The following is a 24,096-nucleotide window of genomic DNA, read 5'->3' as shown; positions in this document are numbered from 1 at the left end:
CAGTGTTGAGTCGCCAACCGTCGCTCCTCATCCTCCGAAGTTGCGAGCTATTTTTATTTTTTTTTTTTTTTTACCCTTTAACCTTGAAAATTAACCTAAAACACAGGGCGCTGTACACATGACTTACTCAAATAAATTGCATCCTTAATTATGAACACCCTCCGCTCCTCGGTGCTCCAGGCCACGCTGCCCCAGCGGACACCCCCCTCCTGATGAGTGGTTATTGAACACGCGAACAACAATCAACACTAATTAAATACTCAGCTGTTGAGAGGAGACAATGTTTATCAAAAAATGCAAGAGGAGGGGAGCGCATCTTCTGTTTTCTATAATTAGTTAGCAATATTCCCCAGGCGGTCTTGGAAATCGAACTCGGGTTTGTTCACATCTGTTTGGCACAGGCAGACAAAGGCCACCGTGCCCCCCACCCCCCTCCGGGTCCCCCCCCCCCAGACCTACACCCCAGTGAAGCACACGGGGTGCAGCATCCGCACGGCGCCACCGCAGCATCCCCGGCCAGCGCAGGAAGGCCACCCGCCCTCCTCATCCCCTCTGCGAGTGTCACCGATGGGATTTGGATGTTCGAGGGGAACAAGCCCCTGGAGCGGAGATCCCATCCGGGGCAATCCCGGGGACTCGGGCAGGCAGAGGCATCCCAGCACCGCGGGGTGCCCGTCCCCCGCGGCCGACCCACCACCCGGGAGCTGTCGAGGGCTCGGGGAGGAAGGAAGGGGAAGGGTGAGGGCACAAGGGGTATGCACCTTCCCTCGCACCCCGTTAGAAACGAACCCCTCATCAGCAGGAAAATAATCGGAATGCAAATTTATACCTCTTGAATTCTGTACTTTAATTCTTTAGCGGTTTTGAGCCAGGGAAGGGGCAGGACGGGGCCATTAATTTCCCTCTGTCTCACGTTATTACCGGCTTAAAGATCTACTCAGCAGCAGAGGACAAGAGTTAAAATTTCCCCGAAGGAGGGGAAGTAAGGCGATTAGTGATCGCCGGGGTTTGAATACTGAAGCCTGGGAAGGGCTCCAGATAAGAAAACGCTGGTTTCATAGTTTGTACATGAATGAAGAACAACAGGAACAAAACAACCTCTCCATCATACTCCACGCTCCGGTATTTATCCAAGGGCTGCTGAACGGTCCCTCTCCTACGGACCCGCACTAATATTACCCATCTTCCTACACGCTGCTTGTACTACAGACGAGCCCTGTAGTGAACCTGGGCTTGCTAAAAAAAACAACTTCAGGCAATGCTCTGAAGTTACTACGCTGGCAGGCGCAGTGCTGCACCGTGAGTAGCGCCATAAGCCCTTTGCATACGCTCCTATAGAAACTGCTGGACCTATACAACACACTACTCTCACTCGTAAGCATCCCTCTGCACGCAGGTGCTCCTACACTACGCATCCAGACAGACACGAGTGCCGTTCCGAAGTCTATTCCACTACATTAACAGTTCGTCCTGTCCATAATTCAATATCAACGAACATCCTCCGTGCAGCATCGTCCCCAGCCCGACCCCGCGGCGAGGTGGGGCAGCCGCATCCCCCGTGCCGGGAGGATGCTCGGGTGATGCTCGGTCCAGTGGGAGCGCGAGCCCTGGGGACGCCCCCACCGCAGCCCCCTCCCGCTCCCCGCCAGCAGCCGTTGCTTCCCAGCCTGGACCCCGCTCGCCGCTTCCATCCGTCAATACCGGGCAGGGCAGGCACGGCCCCGGCCCCGGCCCCGATCGATCGGCACAGCCGCCGCCGGCCCCGTGGGTGCTGCACTTGTTGAGCGAGGCTGCGGTGGAAGAAAAAAGAAACCACATTTAATACATTCCTCCTCAATCCAAAGCCAAACCCAAAGGCGCAGGAGCAAGCAGAGGGGCAGCAACATCTTTTCGTGTCTCACGGAGGCGGAATGACAGCAGCGAGAGCAAGTGCTGGGAGCTGGGGAGGAGCAGCGCCCCGGGACGTGACCCCATCCCACAGCACGTCTGTAGTACCACTTGTGGGCTTCGTCCATTGCACCTGACGTCGCTAATGACATACAAGTTTTGGTAGCAAAATACACTGGGAAAAAAAACGATGGAAAGTTCAGCACGGCTCGGTGGTAGCGCTGGGCTCCCAGTCCTGCGCACGTGCGGGTGACAGGGACTTTGCCCCCTCTTTTTGCCCCCTTTTGTTCTCATCATCAAGAGCAAAAGCTCCCTATGGATCAGCATGGGGCTTCTCTTGGCAAGCCGGGAGCTTACCATAAACAGCAAATGATACTTTTATGGCACTTTCCATCCCAGGGATCTCAAACCACTTTTAATAAGACCAGGAATTAATCCATACTTCCTCCCTCCAAGACTGAGGAGGACCGTCACCCTCCGGTCATGGATGGGATGGTGCTGCAGATGGAGAAAGGGGGGTGGCACTGGAGCCGTGAGCCGGGATGAGGCGGGACACTGGCAGAGCCGTTGCGGATGCACTTTTCCGACTCGCTCGGCTCATGGCATCAGCTCTATGGGTTTATATAACCAGACTCCGAAATCAGAACATTGCCCTTACACTCCACTGTGATCTACCCTAAATACCTACAATATTTCTGGTAGTAAACAACCTCCAAGACTCATTTCTTAGAGCAGCAGCAGATGGTCAAGAGCATTTCCTGAAATTGAATATTATAATGAATTTAGGATCGAAAAAATTTACATAATAATCTGTTTTAGATTCTGATAGTGAAGAAACCTACACAGAAACTGCTTCTTTTCAGCTATTTGAATTAAAGTATAAATCTCCAAGTACTTTAATTATAAACAAACTCTTTGCTATTCCAGATCCATGAAAGAAATTGAAAAATTAACTACCCAGTGAAGCTCAAGGCCACATGTCAGGCTTAATTCATCGGTGAGTTTACCTCTTGCGACCCGGTGGCTGGGCTCCCCCGGCAGTGGCTGGAGCGGGATGCTCGGGGACCGTGCTCAGCCGGGGTCTCGCCTGGTGCACCTGAGCTGACTTGAGATGTGGCTGATCCTGCCGAGTCCCCATCAAACTGCACGGCCAGCACGATCCCACAATGGTTTGGCTCAGACTGGAAACCTGCAGAGCTGCTCAGGGAAGGCAAAAGGTCTTGGATTGGGACAGTGTTTATGGCCTTTGAGCTCTTGGCTGCAGGGGGTCCCCAGGTCTGCACCCTCAGCCAGGGATGGAGATGGAGACGGAGACGGAGACGGAGACGGAGACGGAGATGGAGATGGAGATGGAGATGGAGATGGAGATGGAGATGGAGATGGAGACGGAAATGGAGCCGGAGACGGAGATGGAGATGGGTGGAGGGGTGAAATGAGAGGAGAGGGATGGGATGGCACGGCATTGCATGGCACAGCACAGGTGGGATGGAACAGATGGGATGAGGCAGGATGGGACAAGACCATGCCACCCTGGGGATTAGCAGTGCCCAGATCCTGGCGAAGGAAGATCCTCCAGAACAGGCACAAAGCCCCGGTCGCACACCGTCACCGGGAACCAGGTCCCACCGTGCCTCCCCTTCGCACTCCTCACCCGCTCAGGGTGCCGGCGGTGACGCAGCGGCACAGACACTGCGGTGAGGCTGTGAAGCCCCTCTCGGGGTCATCTCCCCATCGTGGCACCCGGCACCACCCTGGCAAAACCCGCCCCATGCAAAGCGCATCCCTGGGACGACCCGTGTCGGGACATGATGAACCCACCGCAGGGGCTGCCGGCGGTCAGGGCTCCGGCAGAGACACCCCCATCCTCCTGCGGTTGCTGGACCACAGGAAAATTTCACTTCCCAGCCTTGTGCTGGGAGATGCAGAGGGCCTTCCCTTTTAAAAAAGCAAATATTTAGTCTAGATAAAAAACCCCAAGAGCGTTTTCCCCAGGTAATACTAGTAACTAAAATAATCACATTCACTTTGCTGGTTTAATTTTATATTTCCATTTCTACCTTATCTTTTTTCTGCAAGCATCATTAAACCACACCATAACAAAAATACATGAACTGTTATTCTTTCAAGAGAAGCCATAAACCACCTCAAAGCTTTTCAAGTTTATTCTTATCTCGTACATCTTCCTCTGGTTCTTTTTTTTTTTTTTTTTCCTTCATGCATTTCAGAAAGGTAGTTTTCCCTAATGTTAAGAATAGTTGCATTGAAAATGAGATGCTGCCTGTGAAAAGCCCCTCTGGAGGATTAAGTAAGTAAAATATAGCCAGAAAATAAACTGGAACCTCATTAAAATAATTTTGCAAGAAGAAATCCTACTTTACAATAGGTTTTCAATATCACTTAGAAAATTCTTTGAGTCATATATATATGTTCTTAATTCAGGACCTTCCATTAAAAAAGACATTACAGAGGGAACTGAAAGGCCATTTAGTACCCTTGTTTATATAAAAATGCATATTAGGCACAGATGCAATCTCCAGCAAAAGACTTGTGATATAGTTTGAATAAGCTGCGCTTTGCTGAAAGGTGCTAATGAGGGTTGGCAAAGCTGCGAAGGCGCCGCCAGACACCACCACCTCATTTATTCTGCCGGGTAACGCGAACCCTCGCGCATCGCTCTTGCATCCCCCTCACTTTTAACTATTCTCCCTCTTGCCGATTCCCCCGTGGCGCCGCTGGGGAGTGGGGGTTCACCCGGGCTCGGCTCGAGATGGTTTTATGGCACCGACTTGCAGACAGCGCCGTGCCAGCTTGGTCCAGGGTCACAAAACCACCCAATTCCCCCCAGCTGCCGCTCGTGGGACGGAGTTTGTGTGCCAGGAACGATCCCAAATGGAAAAGGGGTAACACCCCCTGCTGCAACTCTATGGCACATAAATTTAACATATGATACTACCCCGTATCTTGATATAAACACGCACGGGGACGCTTGGCTGCAGCGCTGGTGACACAAACTCCATCCAGCACCACCTGCAGCATCGCTCCACCGTCCACTCCTCGTTCTCATCCTGGGATCCCCACGCTCCCGACCCCATCTCCAGCTCCCCCTGCCCCAGCCCCAGCCCCACGCCGGCACCACACGGGGACAGGGGACATTTCCCGAAGCACCGGCACCTGAGGGAAGGGGAGGTGGCAGCGAGGGGGTGCTGCGCTGGTGTGCCCAGGCAGATCAGCCCCCTGACCCTGGGAAGACTTGAAAGTACGAAGTGAAAAGCATATCTGCAGCGACAGCTTTCGAAACGGGAAAAACGATGCCGATTGTGGGCAATGGAAAGAGGAGAGGAAGGAAAGCATCATTTTACTGTTCATTGCCTCCTGCAGGAGAAGCAAGCAGCAATTGCTCCCATAATTAATTAAACCCTGGAATAGGGCTAATGATTTATATAGGCATGGAGGTCCTCTGAGCCCTTGGTGGCACTGGTCACCCCAAGCTGCCCCATGGGGCTGAGCGTGTCCCCTCCGCGTGCTTTCCCAGGGGCCGTTCGGTGCTTGGACCTTTCAGTAGCACCTCACCAGGACCCTGAACCCGCAGGCTCAGGCGCTGTCTTTATCCGCTGTACAAACCTTTCAAAGGCAGCTTTAGAAATGTTAGGAAAGGACATCTATACCCAACCACAGCCACCACAGCTTCCCTCCACGCAAGTGGCCCTGAACTGGCAGAGTCGGGGCCGGATCCGTGGGACGCGCAGGATGCGATGTTCAGATCTTCAGAGAAAAGAGCTGAGCTACCGCTTCCCAAGCGCAGGGGAAACACTGCTGAGTTCGCAGCTTCTAAAACAGGCCAGCAGAAAAAAAAAAAAAAAAAATTGGCAGGTTTAACTTTGCATCAATTCAAAGCATATTGTTACATTTTTAAAGCATATAAAACTATTGATCATAAGCAAGGCAATTACTTCTGCCCATATTTAAAGGCAAGTGGCAGGCGGTAAGGAGTCATCACTGAACCCGCCCAGCCATTTCTCAGGAGGGGACAAACACCTCCGTGAGAGGGAAAAACTCATGAGTGGGGACTCTTCACATGTGAGCCCACACAGGTCTGCAGGGCTGGAGGTCTCTAAACCAGTCGTAGAATCACAGAATGGTTTGGGTTGGAAGGGACCTTGAAGACCATCCAGTCCCACCCCCCTGCCCTGGGCAGGGACACCCCCCCCCCAGCCCAGGTTGCTCCCAGCCCCGTCCAACCCGGCCTTGAACACCTCCAGGGATGGGGCAGCCACAGCTCCTCGGGGCACCCTGCGCCAGGGGCTCACCGCCCTCCCAGGAAAGAATTTCTTCCTCATATCTAATCTAAATCTCCCCTCTTCCAGTTTAAAACTGTTCCCCCTCATGCTATGGCTCCCCTTCCTGATCAAGAGTCCTTCTCCAGCTCTCCTGTAGGCCCTTTAGGCACTGGAAGGCCGCAATAAGGTCTCCCCAGAGCCTTCTCTTCTCCAGGCTGAACCCCCCCAACTCTCCCAGCCTGTCCTCCCAGCAGAGGGGCTCCAGCCCTCCCAGCATCTCCGGGGCCTCCTCTGGCCCCACTCCAACAGGTCCATGTCCTTCTGCTGTTGGGGGCTCCAGAGCTGGAGGCAGCACTCCAGGTGGGGTCTCATCAGAGTGGAGTAGAGGGGAAGAATCACCTCCATCGCCCTGCTGGCCACGCTGCTGGGGATGCAGTCATGGTTAAATCATGGAAATTGCCAAGATGGGAACAGTTTTGGACATCCTACTGAACAAGAGGCTAAAATACAGGGGACCCACAGGTGTACCCCCAGTGTACTGACAAATACTTTATCTCCAAAGGCTTCACAAACCATTGTAAGTGTAATTACTATTCCAAATCCCATTGAAAACACGACGAGAACACCTTCAGCTACCTCCAAACTGCCGTCATTTTGAGTTGGGCCTCGAAATAGCTTTAATAATTCGGAGGTTGGAGCCCAAGGCAGGTTAAAGCCTCTTCCCTTGAAGCAAAATAACCCCTTCACCTCCCAGCCAGAACCTCCCCCAGTCATTAGGATGATATCGGTGCAAAATCTGAGCCCTGCAGGTGTCACAGGTGGCGCAGCCACTGCAGAAACGCCGCTGCGGTGACCAAACCTGATCGTACGTGATATTTGGGTAGCAAGTTTTGTAGAGAATAAATATCACACTTCAATTTCATGGTAACTTAGGAGGGTTTACTGGCAAATACCATGGCTTTTACATGGTTCTACCAATTACCGAGCAATTACATGTAACCTAGATCTGGAGGACATACAGTAGCGATATAATGTATTCCTCTCTGCATTAGGAAGAAAAAGGCAGTTAATAGAAAACACTCTTTTTTTTTTTTCTAAATTATAAACCCCTCCACAATATTCGTGTGTGACATTATTAAAACTCCACATCAATATCAAACCCAAAGCAAAGACTGCCATCCCATTAACACATCAGTTGTGGGATGATCAATAAAAATTTACTTTAAACTGCACCATATGTCGCTCCCCACAAAGTTTTATTATCCAGATTCATCAGTTTGTACCTCAACCCCCGTGCAATTAAATCCCATTTAGCAGCACTGACCTTCTGATTTGAACTTGTCATTCCTACAGCTGGTTTGGAGTTTAACAGCACTTTTAAATAATGAAAACAAAATGTGTGTGAATTAACGGCGGGGTACGGGGAGCCCTCCGCCAGGAAAGCCCTCCCGCGCTGCTGCCGGCGGCGCAGCTCCCGCGCAGAAACCGGGAGGGGGGGGGGGAGGAAGGGAAAAAAAAAAAAAGAGTGCCAGCACATTTTAACATGTTGTAGCATATTTGTAAACATCGTTAATCACGGATTAGCAGATGGTAATGTTAATTGCACCTGTGGAAGTAACAAGACCTCAAGGTTGATTACATTTACAAACTCGGATCGGGGCTGCGGCGTGGTGGAGGATTCCCCATCGCTGGGGAGGAAGGTGCTCCAGCCACGCAGCACCCCTTCAGCCCTGGTACCACCTCCAGCTTTGAAAAGACAAAGAAGGTGTTCTCCATCCCAAAGGCCTCTCAGCCTCAGGAAACCTCATTGGGACCCGGTGACGGATTTGATGGAACGGGATTTTTTCAAGTCGTGTCGATAATCTTGATAATCTGTGCACAAAAGCGAAATTTGGGACATGAGCCAAGCTTCTCTCGCAGCCGGTTCTCCTGGAGTTGATTTTTGAGGGATGAAAAGATTTGTGTTCGCCCTCGACTGAGGATGAAAAGGCTGAGGTGTGGAGCGCATCTTCTGAACCAAGGAGGACAAATATTTTGCCACTGTGCTTAGAGACACTTTGATTATTGAGAAATCATTTTGGAAGGGCAATTACTATATTTTAAAATCAATTTGGTAAATAAGCCTCTGAAAGGAATCCATGACAAGCAGCAGGGAGGGAAGAACTGACTTTCAGATTACACACACACACACTTTATTCATATCTAAATATCAAAGAGACTGTATGTACAAACAGAAGTAATCAGGAAGCATGTTTTGATCTTGCTGATGTACACAAAAAATGACAATTAATGTCCTCCTTTATGATATAAAGCCGGGAGTTTTTTACAGTTACATTACAGGGACGATTATAGTCAAGCTCAAGGCTAAAAATAATGAAAGACTATAAAAACTACATTTTAACATTTAAAAATATCCAGGAAATTAACTGGAGAAGCAGGCAATGATCCAATTAATGGATCACATTTATTAGATTGGGGGCAAATCGCACAGCCCAAAGCTCCATCTCCAAAGGTGCGAGTGCACAGAGGTCCCTGCGCTCCTCACAGGTCTCAGCCCAGAGCAGGATGGAGCTGGGGCAGAAGGCGAAAGCATCGGCCACGGCAGATACATCTAAAGGTGACGCCAGAGGGGCATCCCAGTGAAAAAAAAAGCAGGGCTAAAATTTACCACAGAGGGAAACGGGCTAAATGCAGACAGCAGAGATGTCCGGAGCAGGATTTACTGCACTCACAAAAGCCTGTATTGCAGTCCTCAAGCAAAGAGAGCCCTGGTTACGCACTCAGATTCCTGCTTCTTAAAATCCAAGCCTTGTGCAGCTCCCGGTAAGCCTTCTGTGATACTCCAGTGCCAAATCAAGGTGGTGCTCTGTGGAGACAGCAGCTATACAGGGAAACTCGCAGGGGAGCCGCAATGGCTGCTGGACTGATGGGCAAGCGATGGAGGGAACTTCGATCTACCCCACTTACCCCGTGGGCAGAGCTGCTGCGGGCACTGAGGTTTCAAAGCTTTTTGAGAGCCTTCCCGAAGTAAAGCAGCTCCTCCATCGTTACTCACCTGCCTCCTCCTCAGAGAGGGTGAGCCGCCGTGGGTAAGCACAGTCTGAAAGCGCCCCGCTTTCCCAGGCACACACAAACCCAGTGAAGTGCCTCATCTTATTAAATACTGCTCAAATAAATAAAGAAAAAAGGAGAACCTGCAGTTCCTATGAAATCGGAAAAATACGTATACTAACCTATAGGTCAAGAGTAAAAGAAACGGCTTTTATCTTCATCCCTGCTGCTCCGAAGGAAGGATTCCGTTAGCCCCAAGTGCTGAACCTTTCCTCTGAAAAATGAGCAAAGCTGAGCCACGGGCACCCTCTGCTGGGGCACCCACGGCTGCGGGAGCAGCGCCGGCGGTGGGGGGTTGGCCTGCAGCCTCCCTGGCCACAAACCTTATTTCAGCATAAAAAAACAAAACAAACAAACAAACAAACAAAAAAAAAAAAACAGACATTCAGCCCATAAAACACAAGAGCTGTTGTCGCCCCAGCAATGCACCAGTTCACCGTTATTCGGTGAGCAGCTCGCCTTCAGACTCAGGCAGGCGAGCTTGGACAACAGCCGTTGGTTTGGAGGGATTTGGATTTTGTCCTTTTCCACCGGAGAGGGCGAAGTGGCAGTCACAGCTCAGGATATGTGCCACCGTGTCAGGCACCCTCTCCATCACAGCCACAGAAGGGAGTACTCAACACCTTGGAAGAGCTCCATGTCCTGTCCTGTCCCCCATCCCGGGCACCTGGGGCGTCCCCAGCCCCGCAGCCACCCACCGACGCAGCACCCGCCGGCCAGGCCCTGGAAGGGACACATCTGAAAAACCTCCACATCCACAGACTGGTTTACAGACTTCATTTAGCTCAAAGGAAAGTCCTAATTAGTCACTCTGAGTGATTTACTTGTTCATTTGGAAGGGGGGGAGGGAGGAGACTAAGCTGAATTGTCTGAAATTATCCCTAAAGGGCACTGTAAATTAAGTGTTAATGAGGAATCCTATGCATAGGGCCACAGTAGCTAAATAAAATAATTAAGGTGCTAAGTGATAACATTCATTTGGTTCTCAATAATTTAGCCAGCCGGGTTTTCAACCAGGATATTTGCAAATGAAGCCACCCTCACCCCCTCCCATGCCATCAGGGGGGACGGTGGTGCTGGGGCAACTCAGCATCCAGTAGGATCAGGCCCACCATGGAAAGGAAACTTCCCTGGAAGAGGAGAACAAGCTCCCGATTCCCCTTCCCACCTGAAGGAAGTGCTCTGTTCCACTAATCACACTCTGGATTTATATGTGACACAGAAAGGATTGACTCAAGTCGACAACCAATCTTCACAGAGGCTTTATTTCAATGGGGTGGGTTTTTCCCCGTACAGCTGTTTTCTAACAGCTCATGTCCATCCTTTGGCAGGGCTGCAGACCTGGTTTACAACCAAATACAACACAAGTGTGTTTTCAGACATTCAAGCAGCAGTATGTAACAAAGAAACTGCCTCGTCATGAAGAAATTTCTACTGAGTAGTCCCAAATCATACCTGGTTCTCACCAGCACCCTCTTGGCTGCTAAGGGGATGGTGGGCGCAGGCACAGGGTGGCCACGGGGCACGGCTGCTCTCAGCAGCAGCACCAGCCGAGCACCATCTCTCACCTACAGCCCAAATTCTCTCCACAACATGAGCGATGCACAAATTTCCCTGTGCAACATGCTCAAGGCTCGCAGCCATCACCTGGTATTTTACTGCAAAAACTGAACGATTTGGCTGTCTGCTTTTAAAACCTAGCTTTGTCTCCCTTCCTTATAGCCACTCTTCCGAGATGCCAGTGAGAGGTGTTACCGAGTACATGCAGGTGTCCAACTTCAGCGTTAAGCCAGGGTTCTGGTGGTGTCGTGTGTCAGACAAGATGCAGCTCAGGTCATTGGGGGTCTCCCTGTAACTTCCAGCGACGGTGATGACCCTGGAAAGAGCACTTCCATATCCACACCAGCCGAGCACAGCCATGAAAGGCCGAGCAGTTTCCCCCATGAAATAAAAAAAAAAATTCAATCACTGCGCCTCAGCTTTTGGCTGCAGATGGAGTGCAGGAGAATACCTGTAGGAAAGTAAAAATAAATTAAAAAAAAAATATATCTTTTTTTAAACCACAAGAAAATTTTTATGCAGGCCTGGATGTTTGATTTTTAAATACAGAAATTTGGACTGTGATGCCTTTGTGCATCAGAACTGTTTTTACCAGTAGCAACAGAGACGTTCAGTGACTCGATCCCAGGGTGGAGTGCTCTGCCAGGGGGTATGGCCAGCATCCGATGGCACAAGAGCTGCGTCTCCAGGGAAAGTCCGTCACCTTCACTACCTGCAGAGCAAAGACACTGCTCAGGTCAGCTCGCAGGCACTGCCACGTCCCTTTTTCCCCTCCCAAGTACAGTTTTTGCTAATGCTCTGTCACAACTACACCCTGCCTCTACGCTCACCAGCAACCTCAGCAGCTCCCATGCGGCAACAGCCAAGAACTACCAGAAGCGAGACGGGCACCTTACCTGCCTTCCCTTCCTGGCCCACCGCAGTCTCATGGATCTGTTCTCCAGTATCTGAAGTGTTTTTGAGGAATACCTCTGCAACACGCCTGCATGCACGGCGTAAAGTGCAGAGCCTTGCAGCCCGAGTGCAAAGATGCCCGGCGCGAGCAGCCACCACGGCAGCAGGCGCCTGCCCACGTACGCGGGCTGCTGCCACAGGGACAAGGCAGACAAGAGGCCACAGGCCTGATCTGGTCCAGCAAATCCCACTTCCCTATCGACAGTGATGGGTTCAGCCTTTTCAGCACACAGTACCACCAGCTGGGTGCAACTTGTGAATGCAGACAGTTAAACCAGAGGCTTCAATTGATTAGTTGTTAAACCATCCAACAGCCCTGATATGTTTGGGCTGATACACTGGTGAAACAGAGTTGAAATCTATCCCAGGTCATTAGTAGTTGTTTGACTCACACTGTCACAAAGGGAAATGGAAAGGGAGAGGCTTTAAACAATCCTACGCGCAGACAAGTGAAAATGCAGAAGACCACAGACCTCCCAGCCCGCTCAGCTCCCCAAAGAATTCTTCCACATTCATTATTTAGAGCTACAAAGACAGCTACATGACTGCAAGAATACCCAGTTCATTTCTAAGACGTGCTCACCCTCTGACAAAACCACGTCAGCATGCTGGAATCGAAATGTTGCCCTCCAACAGCCATACCCCGAGCCGGGCTGAACCCCAGGCTCGTCCTGCGATGGCACTGCCGGGGCACACACTGCCTACCCCGGGCTTCTGCGCCTCTGCCTGCCTGACCAGCGCTGTCACTAAGGCCTTGCTCAAGCTCACCTAAATTTAGGCACTTGCCTGAAGTTTTAACAGCGCACAGGGATGCTTTAGGCACTGTCTATGCCACTGGAGACTCACCCCTCCACAAGGTGAACGAGCTCTTTGCTGGGCTGAGTTGCCACAAAGTTTTTCCCCTGTTGTCCACTTACAGCATCCCCCCAGAAGGTCCCGTGCCCTGTCCCTACGTATTGATCTGTGTCACACCGCTCTGATCACACAGGGTAGGCTGGAAGCTGAGGCCCAGTCTCATGTTTTGTTAGCTTGATCTAACTGGCAAGATGCATTTTGTGCAAGCAAAAGAAGGCTTTGGGTAGTGCACCTTGCATCACCTTCCCACATGAAATAAGCCACACTGGCAAAAGCATCCTTTGGCTGGGATAAGTAAACCTTCAGAAAACCTGACCTTTGTTTTCTTCCTTCTTTATTTAAGCCAGAAGTGCAGACCAGACCTGGGTGAGTTATCCAAAGCCATAAGGAAGCCTGGGCGACATGAGGAATCAGAGCCAGGACTCCCACGGCCCGGCCTGTCTCCTCATCACTAGACTGTGACTCTCTAGGGATGCTTCAAGAAAAAAAAAAACATTATCCTACTTTTTCCTGATTCAACACAAAAAATTTCTACAACTTACAGCCATATTTGTCTCTTGAGCCTCTCAAACCACGCTCTTTTGGGACTCTCCAACTGGGACAGCAGCTACTGCCAGAGGTACGACAGCTCCTGGAGCGATCCTCTCCTCTCCCTGATAAGGGTCTTACGATTCCTAATAAAGGCAGCAATTTTGCTTCCAGCTTTTACAAAGCTTTTTATGGCTCTGGCTGCTTAAAATAATTAGGAACCATAAATTCAGGGCAAAAAGACTTGCACATAGTGTGACACGAGGGAGGGAGTATTGACTGAATCAGAATAAATCCTAGTTTATACTGGTGAACAAAACACTTGCCACTTCACATCTTTGACTTCCATCTCTCAGCTCTTCCCCTCACTGACAGGCCTCAAAGACCAGAATTAGGGTTTGGCTGAAATGATCAAACAGGTTTCCTGTCCAGTTTACAATTAACACCACTGTAACAACTTCAGTTTCCAGTGATGGAAGCTCAAACCCAGATAGAAGCAGCTGTGCCGGCAGTTCAGAGCAATATGCAAAATCAGCATCTCAGTAAAAGCAGCAATTCCATGAAACCTCAAGCTAAAGACTGAATGTGTAAGAAGAACAAATTACCCAGAAACTCTTCTTGCTCAGACATCTACGCACTCCCAATCTGTTCCTGTTCACACAAGGCTCCCAGTCTTCCGGGCAGCCAGCCTGCCTGTCACCTTCGGCAATGACTCCAGTGCAGACAACATTAAGCTGGACTGTCCAAATCACTCTCTGCCAAGCCAGCGAGGATGCCAGGAGGGTGAATTCAAGTCTGCAAGTGCTTAACTTACAAGACAATCTGTGCAACGCTAGGAAGCTCACTACCATGCTAAATTATCTCTGCTGCTCTCTGTTTTCAGCTGCAGGTACGCTACATATTCAGATATAGGACGTTTCTTCAAACAACCTCAGCATCAGACGACTGTAATGTTCAATTTTCTTTTCAGCGAAGAGTTAGTGCTCAGCAGAGAGTTGAAATCATTACTGCAGCAAGGTCCGGGAGCTCTCCTCATGCATCTACCAATCAGCCTCCAATCTCCCTTGACAAAAGGATATTTGGACTTTTTCCTGGAGAAATCTCTCATAATTCAAGGTAACGACACCACTGCCACTTTCACCCCCTTCCTTTCTCCTGGTGTTGTCGTTGTTTCTGGGATGCATTTCTTTGTGGTCCATCAGCAGCACTGCCAGCCTCCCTACTCCCTTTATAATATAGCTCCACACATCTTGTAGAGATGCCAGATTTGCGGCGTTGTCTTGTCAGTATTTCTAGGAGTTCAATAAACATTTTAATTAAAAGGAATGTCTTCTGAGCCAAGAAAACCGCAGCACGGGGCAGGATTACAGCCCCTTGATGGCTCATCGCCAGCACGACACTACTTCCAAGTCTAAAAGCTCAAACCAGCTCTTGTGACAGGTGACACAAAGTGGGGGGCTACAGCGTGGCTGCAGAAAGGTGCCTAGAGCAGCATTCCTGGGTGAATGTCTTTCCCCAGCTGCCATGAGGTCGTTACTCCCCTTCTCTTCACTTTCTGGGGGGCTGCACAACCCCCAACTCTGCCTACAAAATACAGCATCCTTTGCAAGTGTCCTCTACACAAAGTGGGGGGAGCAGCAGAGGGCCCTGGAGGAATCGCCCAGTTTAAGTGCTCAGGAACATGGCCCCTGTTGCTCAAAGAGCGCACAGGTCTGGCAGGGAGGAGGTTACACCTTCTCCTCCTGCTGATACTGCAGCAGCCAACAGCTCCTGCCTTCTCCTAGGCATACAAAAGCAGCCACTGACTGGTCTCCGTGGTGGTCTCTGTGCCACAAAGCCCCACTTTGTGTTCAGACCATCCCCAGCAGCAGCTCCTCCTCATGCTTCTTTCCAGACCTGGGCACAGAGATATATTCCTGATTTTTTAAGAGGAAACATGACAGAGCAATGACATGGCACAGCTCGCTATTACAGCCTCAGCACAGCAAGAGCAAACACGTACTTCCTGGGTCTCTCACTCAGGTTTGTGGTTCACCAACACAGAAAATGCAGGTTCAGGGCTCTAGGACAGGATCAAAAGCGCCTCAGAACACAATGCAAAACAACACACCGTTGCTGCACCGACACAGACCTGTCCTGCCACTGAAAACTGCCACCTAGACCCTCCACAGCTACTAAACTCCCTGTTCACCTACACAAATTGGTTTGTTCTTGCAGGTCCTACTGGGAGGCTTCTCGTGTCCCTCTCTCCTTCTGGGTCCCTATTTCATTTGCAGCCGGATCACTCTAGTACTTCTTGCTCACCTTTTCTTTTCCTGTCCGAAGTGTGATGTAATGTAACAGACCTGCAACTAGCTTTGGAGTGAAGCATCGCCCTGACCATTCCCTTACACACACACACACACCAAGTCCAAAGCTCTGTAAATCGAAATACCTATTACTATAATAACGGGTTTATTCCACTGAAATTCCAAGCAACTGATGACAGGAACATTTTCCACATCATCAGGCTTGCTGACCGTTCCCACGACTTCCCAGCCTTCTGCAGTTTTAGCCTGGAAAGGAAAAGGAAACAAACGTTAAAAAATTGCCTACTCTTCAAGCTTAAAAATAAGATAAGTCATGTATTCAAATACTTTTTTTTCTTTTTTAACATTTTCAGTTAAGCTGACTGGCTTTTCTGTTTTTGGCATCCCTTGAAATTTTACCACCAAAGTCCTCCCAGTACCAGCACACAAACCTTGATTTAAGAGAAAGAAAAAAAAAAAACAAAATTAATTTTCTTTCTGGTGTTTATTCCAGTTCAGCAAGCAAACAAACACCAACTGAAAAGCTTTTTTTGCCCATACAACAGTTGTAGGAAGGTTTTTGCCAGGAAAGCATACAAAAAGAGTAGTGTTAAACAAATTAGCATACGGCTAATCCACAGAGCAATGCAGTGGAAGTTCTCAAGTGCAGGCTCAGCCACCAGAAGCCCACAGGAACGTTTTCAAATGCAAGTGCATATTTTCAAACTCAGATGCCAAAAATCAGCTCATACAAAAGGCAGCGCACTCAATACTCAGTGCCTCACACAACCAGAGAACCAGCCTTCCCTCCCGCACCCTAGTAAAAACAGCCTTAATTATTTGTCTTGGAAATCCATTTTAACAATAAAAGAACTGCTGCTCCTTGCCAGCTTCATTTCCTGTGAAATTGGCACTTTTTACGTTACGTTATATCAAATTTACACCAGCCAGGCAATGCCAAGGGTTAGGCCAGTGAATCTAGGTCCAATTAAATGAACTGCTGCAATGGCCCAAAATGTTAATAATTCAAGCTTTACAGTAACAAAGTGATTCTTCCAACTGTTTCAATTAAATATCAATACATTTTATGTGCCTTTCATTTCACCATCATCCAGAGCTCCAGCTGCCACAGACCTACTGTACAGCTGGACAACTGCTTTCTAGCGCACCAAGTGGGAAGAGTCCAGGCTTACCTCCTCTCACCCTCCTCACCATCACCCCAGACTATGACGAGCTCTTCCTCAAAGGGACACAGGCATGCGGTGACCCCAGCAGCGTCAGACCAGGTGCCTCCATTCCCCTGAGGGTCTGCAACCTCTGTCCTCCCAGCCCCTGCTGAACCCTCCAACCCCACTGCTCCCCCAGGCCTGGGGGATCCCACACGAATAGGGGAGGGCAGATGAGAGCCTGCAGGTCCCTGCTCCGCATGCACACAATCTTCAGCCGGTTTCCAGCCCAGCCAGGGCACAGGGGACCTCCATGAGGAGTTGGGGCAGTCACACAGTGCTATCACAAGAGGATAGATGCGCTCTGCCAATTTAAAGCAACATCCCTAGATTTGTTTCAGTTTAAACCACGTTTTTCCATGCGCATTCCCTTTCCTTTTGCAGCATGTTAGGCAAAGGGCCCCCATCTCCCCTCACCGCATAGGTGGAGCATAAAAAGATTCCCAGCAGTTCACACCAGCCCTGGTTTCTCCTCTCCCCTGCTCCAAAGGCTGCCCAATGCTGCCATCGTGTGCCTGGGCGCCGGGATGCTGCCTCCGCCGTGTGCTGGGCATGACCTGCTGCAGGCACAGCTCTAGCTCCGGTCCCCATGGAGAGAAAAGGAGAGAGACCCCGTCTTACTGAGCTCGCAGCCTGAGTACAGGAGATAGACATCCTGCCATCGCCATCTTCCAAAAAAGACCCACAACTCAGACCTGTTACCCCACCCGATGGAATGGGACTGGGTGTGTGTGCCTGTAAGAGGTGTTCTGACAGCACAGACCACCGGCAGCAAACAGGAATGCAGAGCAGGAGCACAGGACACTGCAAATAACTGAGTCTTTTTCCTGTACCTCCTCTCTGTTCAATACATGCAATATTTCAGGTTTCTTGAAAGGAAAAGGGAAAAAAAAACATGGATCATTCTACCTTCAAAAAGCTCCGGAGATCATCTGTGCTGTAGACATCGAAGACTTCCATAGCTCCAGAGCTAGCTTTGCTCACTGTCGGAGTCAAGGGGCAGCTGCAAGGAAAAAAAGAAAGAAGTGTCATATGACAGCAAAAAAGGAAATCCATGAGAATTTATGTTTCTCTATTTCCTTCTCTTGCCTCTGCCACCCAATTCCAATGAGTTCACTACAGGTCCTGCTCCCTATACAGATATATTTTCCTATAGAGATTAGGAGGGCTCAGAAATCAACCCAGGAAATAGGTTGTAGCAGTTTTGTGCACATTTGGACAACTGAAACACAAAATGGGTTAAACCAAAAAGTACCCAGGGAAGTTCCTTACCAGCCTGGAATGCCACGTTCTGCTGCCTCCCTGCAGAGCACAACACAAAGCAGCAGCGAGCCAAATGCAGCTCTCAAGCTCAGTCCTAGAAAAACCTCTAAAGACACTGTCAAGCAAGGGAGGCTAGAAACCTCTTTGGGAGCCAGCAGGAAAAGAAACAGAAAAGCTGAGGGAGCAAATAACCAACCCCGTACCTGTTCCTCTGGCTTGTCACCACTCTGTCCACCCCCAAGAAGTACGCAGAGCGCAGCAGTGCCCCCAGGTTCATGGGATCCTGAATCTGCTCCAACACCAGCCAAATCAGCTGTCGGTTCAGACTCTCTTCATCCCCCGAATCAGGCTTTTCAGCTTCCTCCAGACTCTTGAAATGGAGAGGAGTGGCCTCCAAACAAACTCCCTGGTGGACCTGACCTCTGCAAAGAGCATCCAGTTCTCTCCTTTTGACGTGGTGCACAGGGACACCCCGCGCCGTGGCCTGAAGGACAAACTCACTCATAACAAGCCGCCGAGAGCCACTGCTCTGCTTGAGGAACAACCTGAACAGGTCCCTTCTCGACTGGGAGAGGGCCAGGGAACACGGTGCGATCCCAAATAAGATCTCTGAGCCTTTAGTCCTCTCGATGGACAGAGGCTTTCGTTCCAGGCTCTTCCTCGCCTTTGAGAAGTCACCCATTCGCGAGCGCCATGACTCCCTGTTGGCTGGCTGAGCCTGCCCAGCCCCTCTCTCGTACGACTTGTGCCACGGTCGTGGCCGGCTCTGTGGGGACAGGCCCCCACGGGAGGTACGGGAGTCAGTTACCACCCGAGTACCCTCCGGGAGGGCCGGTGGGGGAAGCTGACTGCCGCCATCCCCACCTCGGGGTGGCCCTTCCTCATCCCCACCAGGCGGTGCAAAGGGTGGGGGCCGCTGCTCCCGAGTGGAGCGGTGTCTCACCCCCCACCACCAACGGCCGCAGCTCGCGGGTGACAGCCCCACGGCCCTCCACGCACCGCACTTGAGCACTTGCTCCATTGGTGCCCTCCAAGGCCTTCCCACGCGGGATGGGCCAGCGCTGGCACCGGCGGCCCAGCCCACGGGGGGCGCTGCGGCCTCACGCCGCGGCTGAGCTGACAGGAGGCGGCCCCGCACCACCCCGCGGGCACGGAGGTGGGGGGGGGCGAACGCGGGACCCTGAGTGGGGGTGTGGGGCGGGAAACACCGAGCTCAGCTGCAGAGCCAGCGGGGCCGCAACACCGCGGCAGGTGTGTGGGGCTGGAGGGGCTCCCCGGCAGGGCAGAGGGGCCGCCGGTGGGCCGCGGGCGCCGCGGACACGCGTGGGCCCCACCGCCGCCCCGCTCCTACCGTCCGCGTGCGCCCCGCCGCTTCCGGGCGGGCACGCGGCCGTACCAACGAGAGGGAGGGGGAAGATCGTCCCACCCCGCGCGGCAGCGCCCCCTGGCGGTGGGCGGGGAAGCAGCCGCGCTGGGCCCCGCCCCGCCCCGCCCCGCCCCCGAGGGCCCTGAGGGGAACGGACGGCCCCAGGCCCGGGGCGGCTCTCGCCTCCCCTAACCGGCAGCGGGCTCTGCCCGGGAAGGCGAGCGGAGCCCCTGGCCCCGGCCGGAGCCCGCAAAGGCCCCTCGCAGCCGTGAGGGAGGAGAGCAGCTTTGTCCCCGCTCCCCTGGGCCGAACCGGGTCACCCCCTTTGCGAGGGCTGCAAAGGGCTGGGCTAGTGCTGCCCTCCGAGCTCCTCACAGGGGAGCCGTCCCCCTTGGCCTCCACTGACAGGGCCTTACGTAACCAGGAAACGGCTTTTAACCGCTTCGTCAGGGCATCTCGCAAAGGCTGGGGCGAGGGGCCGCAGCCCACAGGCCTCAGCCCAAACAACCGGCACCAGGCAGCACCAGCAACAAAAGCACTAGCACTTCGCAAAGTCCTGGCCTTGGCCTAGCACAGGTATTTTTAACATCAAAAAATGAGTGTTTGAACTGCAGTAACCCCAAGAGAGGGGGGATTTCTCTCTGACCCCATTCCCAAAGGCTGTGCGTGCTCAGCCGGGCTGTAAAACCCCACGGACAATGGAAACTGTCCAAACAGCCTCTAATCGGCTGGAAATGCACGTTCCAAGGGTGACAACGTCCTGGCCTATTTACTGCCCAGGCACGGTAATTGCAATGTCTGTCTCTAAACGCAGGCAGAAAGGGCTCCAATGTTGCCAAGGGCCTCAACTTGCTCCGAACCTGTAACTTTACACCAAAAATGCTGCTTTTCTAATTATGTGATATTTTATATCCATCTTTTAATTTCATAAATGGCCAGACAAGGGGCAGGCAAATGGGGAACTGGGTCATTCACAGCAATGGGCACAGGACCAACCCCCACATGCAGCTTTAGGGCTTCCTGAACTTTATCCTGCACACAAACACAACCGTGCGGGCTATGGGGGACAAACCACAATATTATTTTAAAGGGATATTGCAGAGAGAAGCAAAAGTGTTTTAGTCCTTTTCTGTACTGTTTGTCTGAAGTATCAGCATGTCAGACCTCAAAAATATTATGAAATTGCTTTTACACAGTCAGAAATCTTAAGTAAAATCCTGTTTTTCCTGCTGCTTATCAGAGCCAACTGTGCTCATGGTTCCTCCCCCCAAAAAAGTAAGATCACCTGAGATCACATCTGCCAGATAATGTTTGCTGGAGGTAGAGCAGTTTTAATATAGCTGGTGATATGTACACTATATATGACAAAAAAAAAAAAAAAGGCACAAGAATAGGAAAAAAACCATGGTTTTAATTCTACAAATGCTCTCTACCTATTTACAAGGTATCCAAAATATCTGCCTCAAATCCTGCAATGGCAGCAAATTCAGCTATTTGGTACTTATTTGCAAAAACCTTGTATTTCAACGACAGCACAACCGAGCTCAGGAATGTGCCTCTGCCCTTGGGACAAGCTGAAAGGGGACTGGGAAAAAAAAATGCCTTCAGTTAACGGTGATGATAATCTGTCTTGCTTGTAGGCAAGCACAAGAGACAAAGAGTTCAATATCCAAGTCCGAGTAGCAACAGCAGCTCATCCCTTGCATAGTTTAGCCAAACCCAGCCGTGCCCAGCAGCCTACCTGGGGATTTCAGCGAACCCCTGTGGAGTGTGGCTTCATTTGAACAAGGACAGGCGAGTCCAACCTCCACAGGTTATCTGTAAGACAACTGGATGCTATTCTCCAGAAAGCAATTACTTTTTTTCTCATGAAGAACCAAAAATCACGTGTTCCTGTTTGAACTCTTCACAAAAGAAAGGTTTAGCTGTGAACAGTAAGAAAGACGTTATGTTTTAACACAAAAACTACTGTATACACAACAAAAGAACCACAGTGTGCCTCTCTTTATTCTTTATTTTACAGTTCACAATTAGAAACCTCCTGATAAATTACACGTTCGCCCTCCTGTTTGGGGTTTTTAAATGCCTCAGAGTCATGCTGCCAATCCCATCTCATCCCAGGAAGGTGGCTCAAGGTGCCAGCAGGTTACATGAGGCTGGTGTGGGTAGCTTGGCTGCTCTAACCCCTCCGCGGGCCGCACTTCACATGGGAAGTTAACAGGCAGCAGGAATTATCCCCTAAAAACACATTTCAAATGGAAAAATATACTGGATATCATTTCAAGGTTGTTTTACAGACTTGAAAATGTTACAAATGTTCAGGGGGGGAACCAAACTTCCAGGGCTGCAGGTCAGCCAGGTTGTATTTGCAGGGAACAACTGCCCAGACTGGCCCCTTTTCAAGGCCTTACATCTTAAACAATTCTTCCCTTTTACAGAGCAGAAAGATAAGTTAAGGTCCCTGCTCAGCCATGCATTTCAACATCTGCTTAACTCTGTACACAACTGCGGCCACCAATTCAGATTTTCACCAGTGCTACCTGCACCCCTGCTTACTTTTTTTTTTTTCTGCTCAGAAATTTCTAATTTCTCAACTTTTTCTTTTGGCCTCCAACTCCTCCTAGTTCAAATCATCTTCTGTTTAAAAGGATGCACATGCTGCACAGTGCATCTGCTGAATTTCAACAAGCTCCTGCAAAGGAAACGCTACAGAAAATACTGTAAGTTTTCATATCAAGTCTAGCTGAACATCACAGGGGCATTATAAAAAAGCACAGTAGTGCCTGAACCTTCCTTAGCCAAGTGCCTCCAAATTGAGGATGATGGTGGCACGGAGACTGAAGAGCTCTTCCGGGTGGCGCAGGCTCTCTGCTGCGGTGAGGATCGCTGGCTGCGTGCAGACGTGGAGTGGCTGCTCCTTGCAGGACACAATCTAACTCAGTGCCGTGGGTGAAACCCAGCTCGGTGCAAAGAACCCACCCAAAGCCACCACTTCAGCAAGGTGGAGGAGGGCAGCACATTACAGTGGTACAAGACTGCACCACGGGGTGTGAATTTCACCCACAGTAAATTAAAAGCCCAAATCCAGAGATAAGGCTATGTGTACTTGCCAGTAGAAACTGGTGACAGATGAGGAATGGACAGAACACACCATGAGCGTGTGTTTATAAAGAGGAATACAAAGGGGGCAAATTGCCTTTGTTTTGCCATTATGAAGGAATGTTTTACCAGTTTTCTCCTTGTATCCTTCTACAGTTGCTCACCTTTGGCACAAGGAATTCTATGTATCACAAGATTTAATTAATAATAATACTTCATATCAACACTCAGCACTTACATAGCGCTTCTCATATTCAAAGTGCTTTACAAAAGTTTGTGAGTCCTCACAACACCCTTGTGAGGTAGGTAAGTATTATTATCCCCATTTTACAGATGGGGAAACTGAGGCAGAGAGGTAAAGTGACTTGCCCAAGGCTTTACAGGAAGTTGAAACTCATGACATAGTGGCCCAGTTCTGGTCTCCCTTATGGTGGTGTAACACAGATGAACTTCCACAGAGTTATACTGGTATAAGCAAAGCAATCCAACCCAAGTTTCTGGCTCCCAATCCTCCAATCAACTGACCGTACCTGCTCCACCCAAACCAACAGTTCACCTTCTGAAACACTACAGAAAGTCCAGAGCGCAGCAGGAGCAAGTCTGCAATCTTAAGGCAACATGTATGTTGAAAGCTCCATACCTCTGCAGCAAGTTGGACTACACACAGACATGTTTCTGCTACGCTGCAAGAGTCTTAAGACAACTCAAGTGGTCTCCAGCTCTGCATGTATCAGCTTTGAGGCTGATTCTCTTCTCCCTCAAGTTCAAATAAATCCAGAGCAAAACAATGGGGCTGCACCAACGTAGAACTAGTATGAGATCTGAACCAGACCTTTTACCTGCTGCTTCGTAGGCAAATGCCCCTATTAATATCTTTTCATTTTGGACAGCTTCAGCATGGTTCATTTCACTCTCTCTCTCTCTCTCTCTCTCTCTCTCTCCAAGTTTGTATCTCTGCATATAAACAAATTTTCAACATTTCCAACTCATCAGCATTTAACAGCACCATACATCTTTCTAAGACCAATCAATATTTCCAGAAAAGTGTCAATGCATGCAAATATCACATACAAAAACATCAAGAGTGCTGGGAGATGATACCAAGGATAGAGGTGATCACAAGACAGCACACATTTAGTTTTTATTAAAAATACCAAACAACTCACTCTTACTGTAACTATGCCACTTAGATGATCATTCTAACCTGTAGAAGTACAGGTATTTTTCCTCCAACTATTTACCTACCTACCTACCTACCTAGAAAGAAAGAGAAATAGCAAGCACACACATTTATACTTCCTCAAACTTGGCAGGCATGATTCATGTGAAAGGAGGGTTTGGGGAGGTGGGTGAGATTGTACACTGGGTTTAGGCAGTGGAGTATGAAAGAAGTAGAAAATATCACATGCATCATTACCATCAGTAATCAATCTGATGAAAATAAACCCCAAAATTAGATGGACTCATGTATGACATCCACTGAAAATCTCAAACCCTAAGCACACTGAAGCTGGCAAACATCTTGTGCCACTTCGCCTATGTCCAGATACAGCATCAGCAAATAGGATCAAACAAACCTTGAAAAGAAAGGAAAAGGAAGAATAAACCAGCCTGGAGACAACAGTCTTCCACAAACCACTTCCCTGCATTATTTTCAAATACATTTTACTCTTAAACAGTTT

General features: G+C 50.0%; 1 protein-coding gene across 2 annotated transcripts; it reads right to left on the bottom strand.

Moving 5' to 3' along the window:
- Positions 1-10,503: 10,503 nt before the first annotated feature.
- Positions 10,504-18,970, bottom strand: MRM1 (mitochondrial rRNA methyltransferase 1; the record flags this gene model as incomplete). Of its 2 annotated transcripts, XR_014269843.1 has the most annotated exons (6): positions 10,504-10,616; positions 11,031-11,286; positions 11,428-11,547; positions 15,607-15,727; positions 17,596-17,689; positions 18,153-18,970. XR_014269843.1 is itself a non-coding variant. In XM_082493116.1 (5 exons), the coding sequence occupies 5 exons, from the start codon at positions 18,968-18,970 to the stop codon at positions 11,237-11,239; spliced, it is 1,203 nt and encodes a 400-aa protein (XP_082349242.1). In that variant the 3' UTR covers positions 10,543-11,236. The 2 variants fall into 2 exon arrangements, 1 of the variants encoding a protein (XP_082349242.1); XM_082493116.1 differs by having other exon boundaries at positions 10,543-11,286.
- Positions 18,971-24,096: the final 5,126 nt, after the last annotated feature.

The sequence above is a fragment of the Vanellus vanellus genome, assembly GCF_965231255.1.
Source record: "Vanellus vanellus genome assembly, chromosome: 19".
Classification (NCBI taxonomy): Eukaryota; Metazoa; Chordata; class Aves; order Charadriiformes; family Charadriidae; genus Vanellus; species Vanellus vanellus.
The sequence above is the reverse complement of the archived record's forward strand: the minus strand, read 5'-3'. Positions and strand labels throughout refer to the sequence as shown.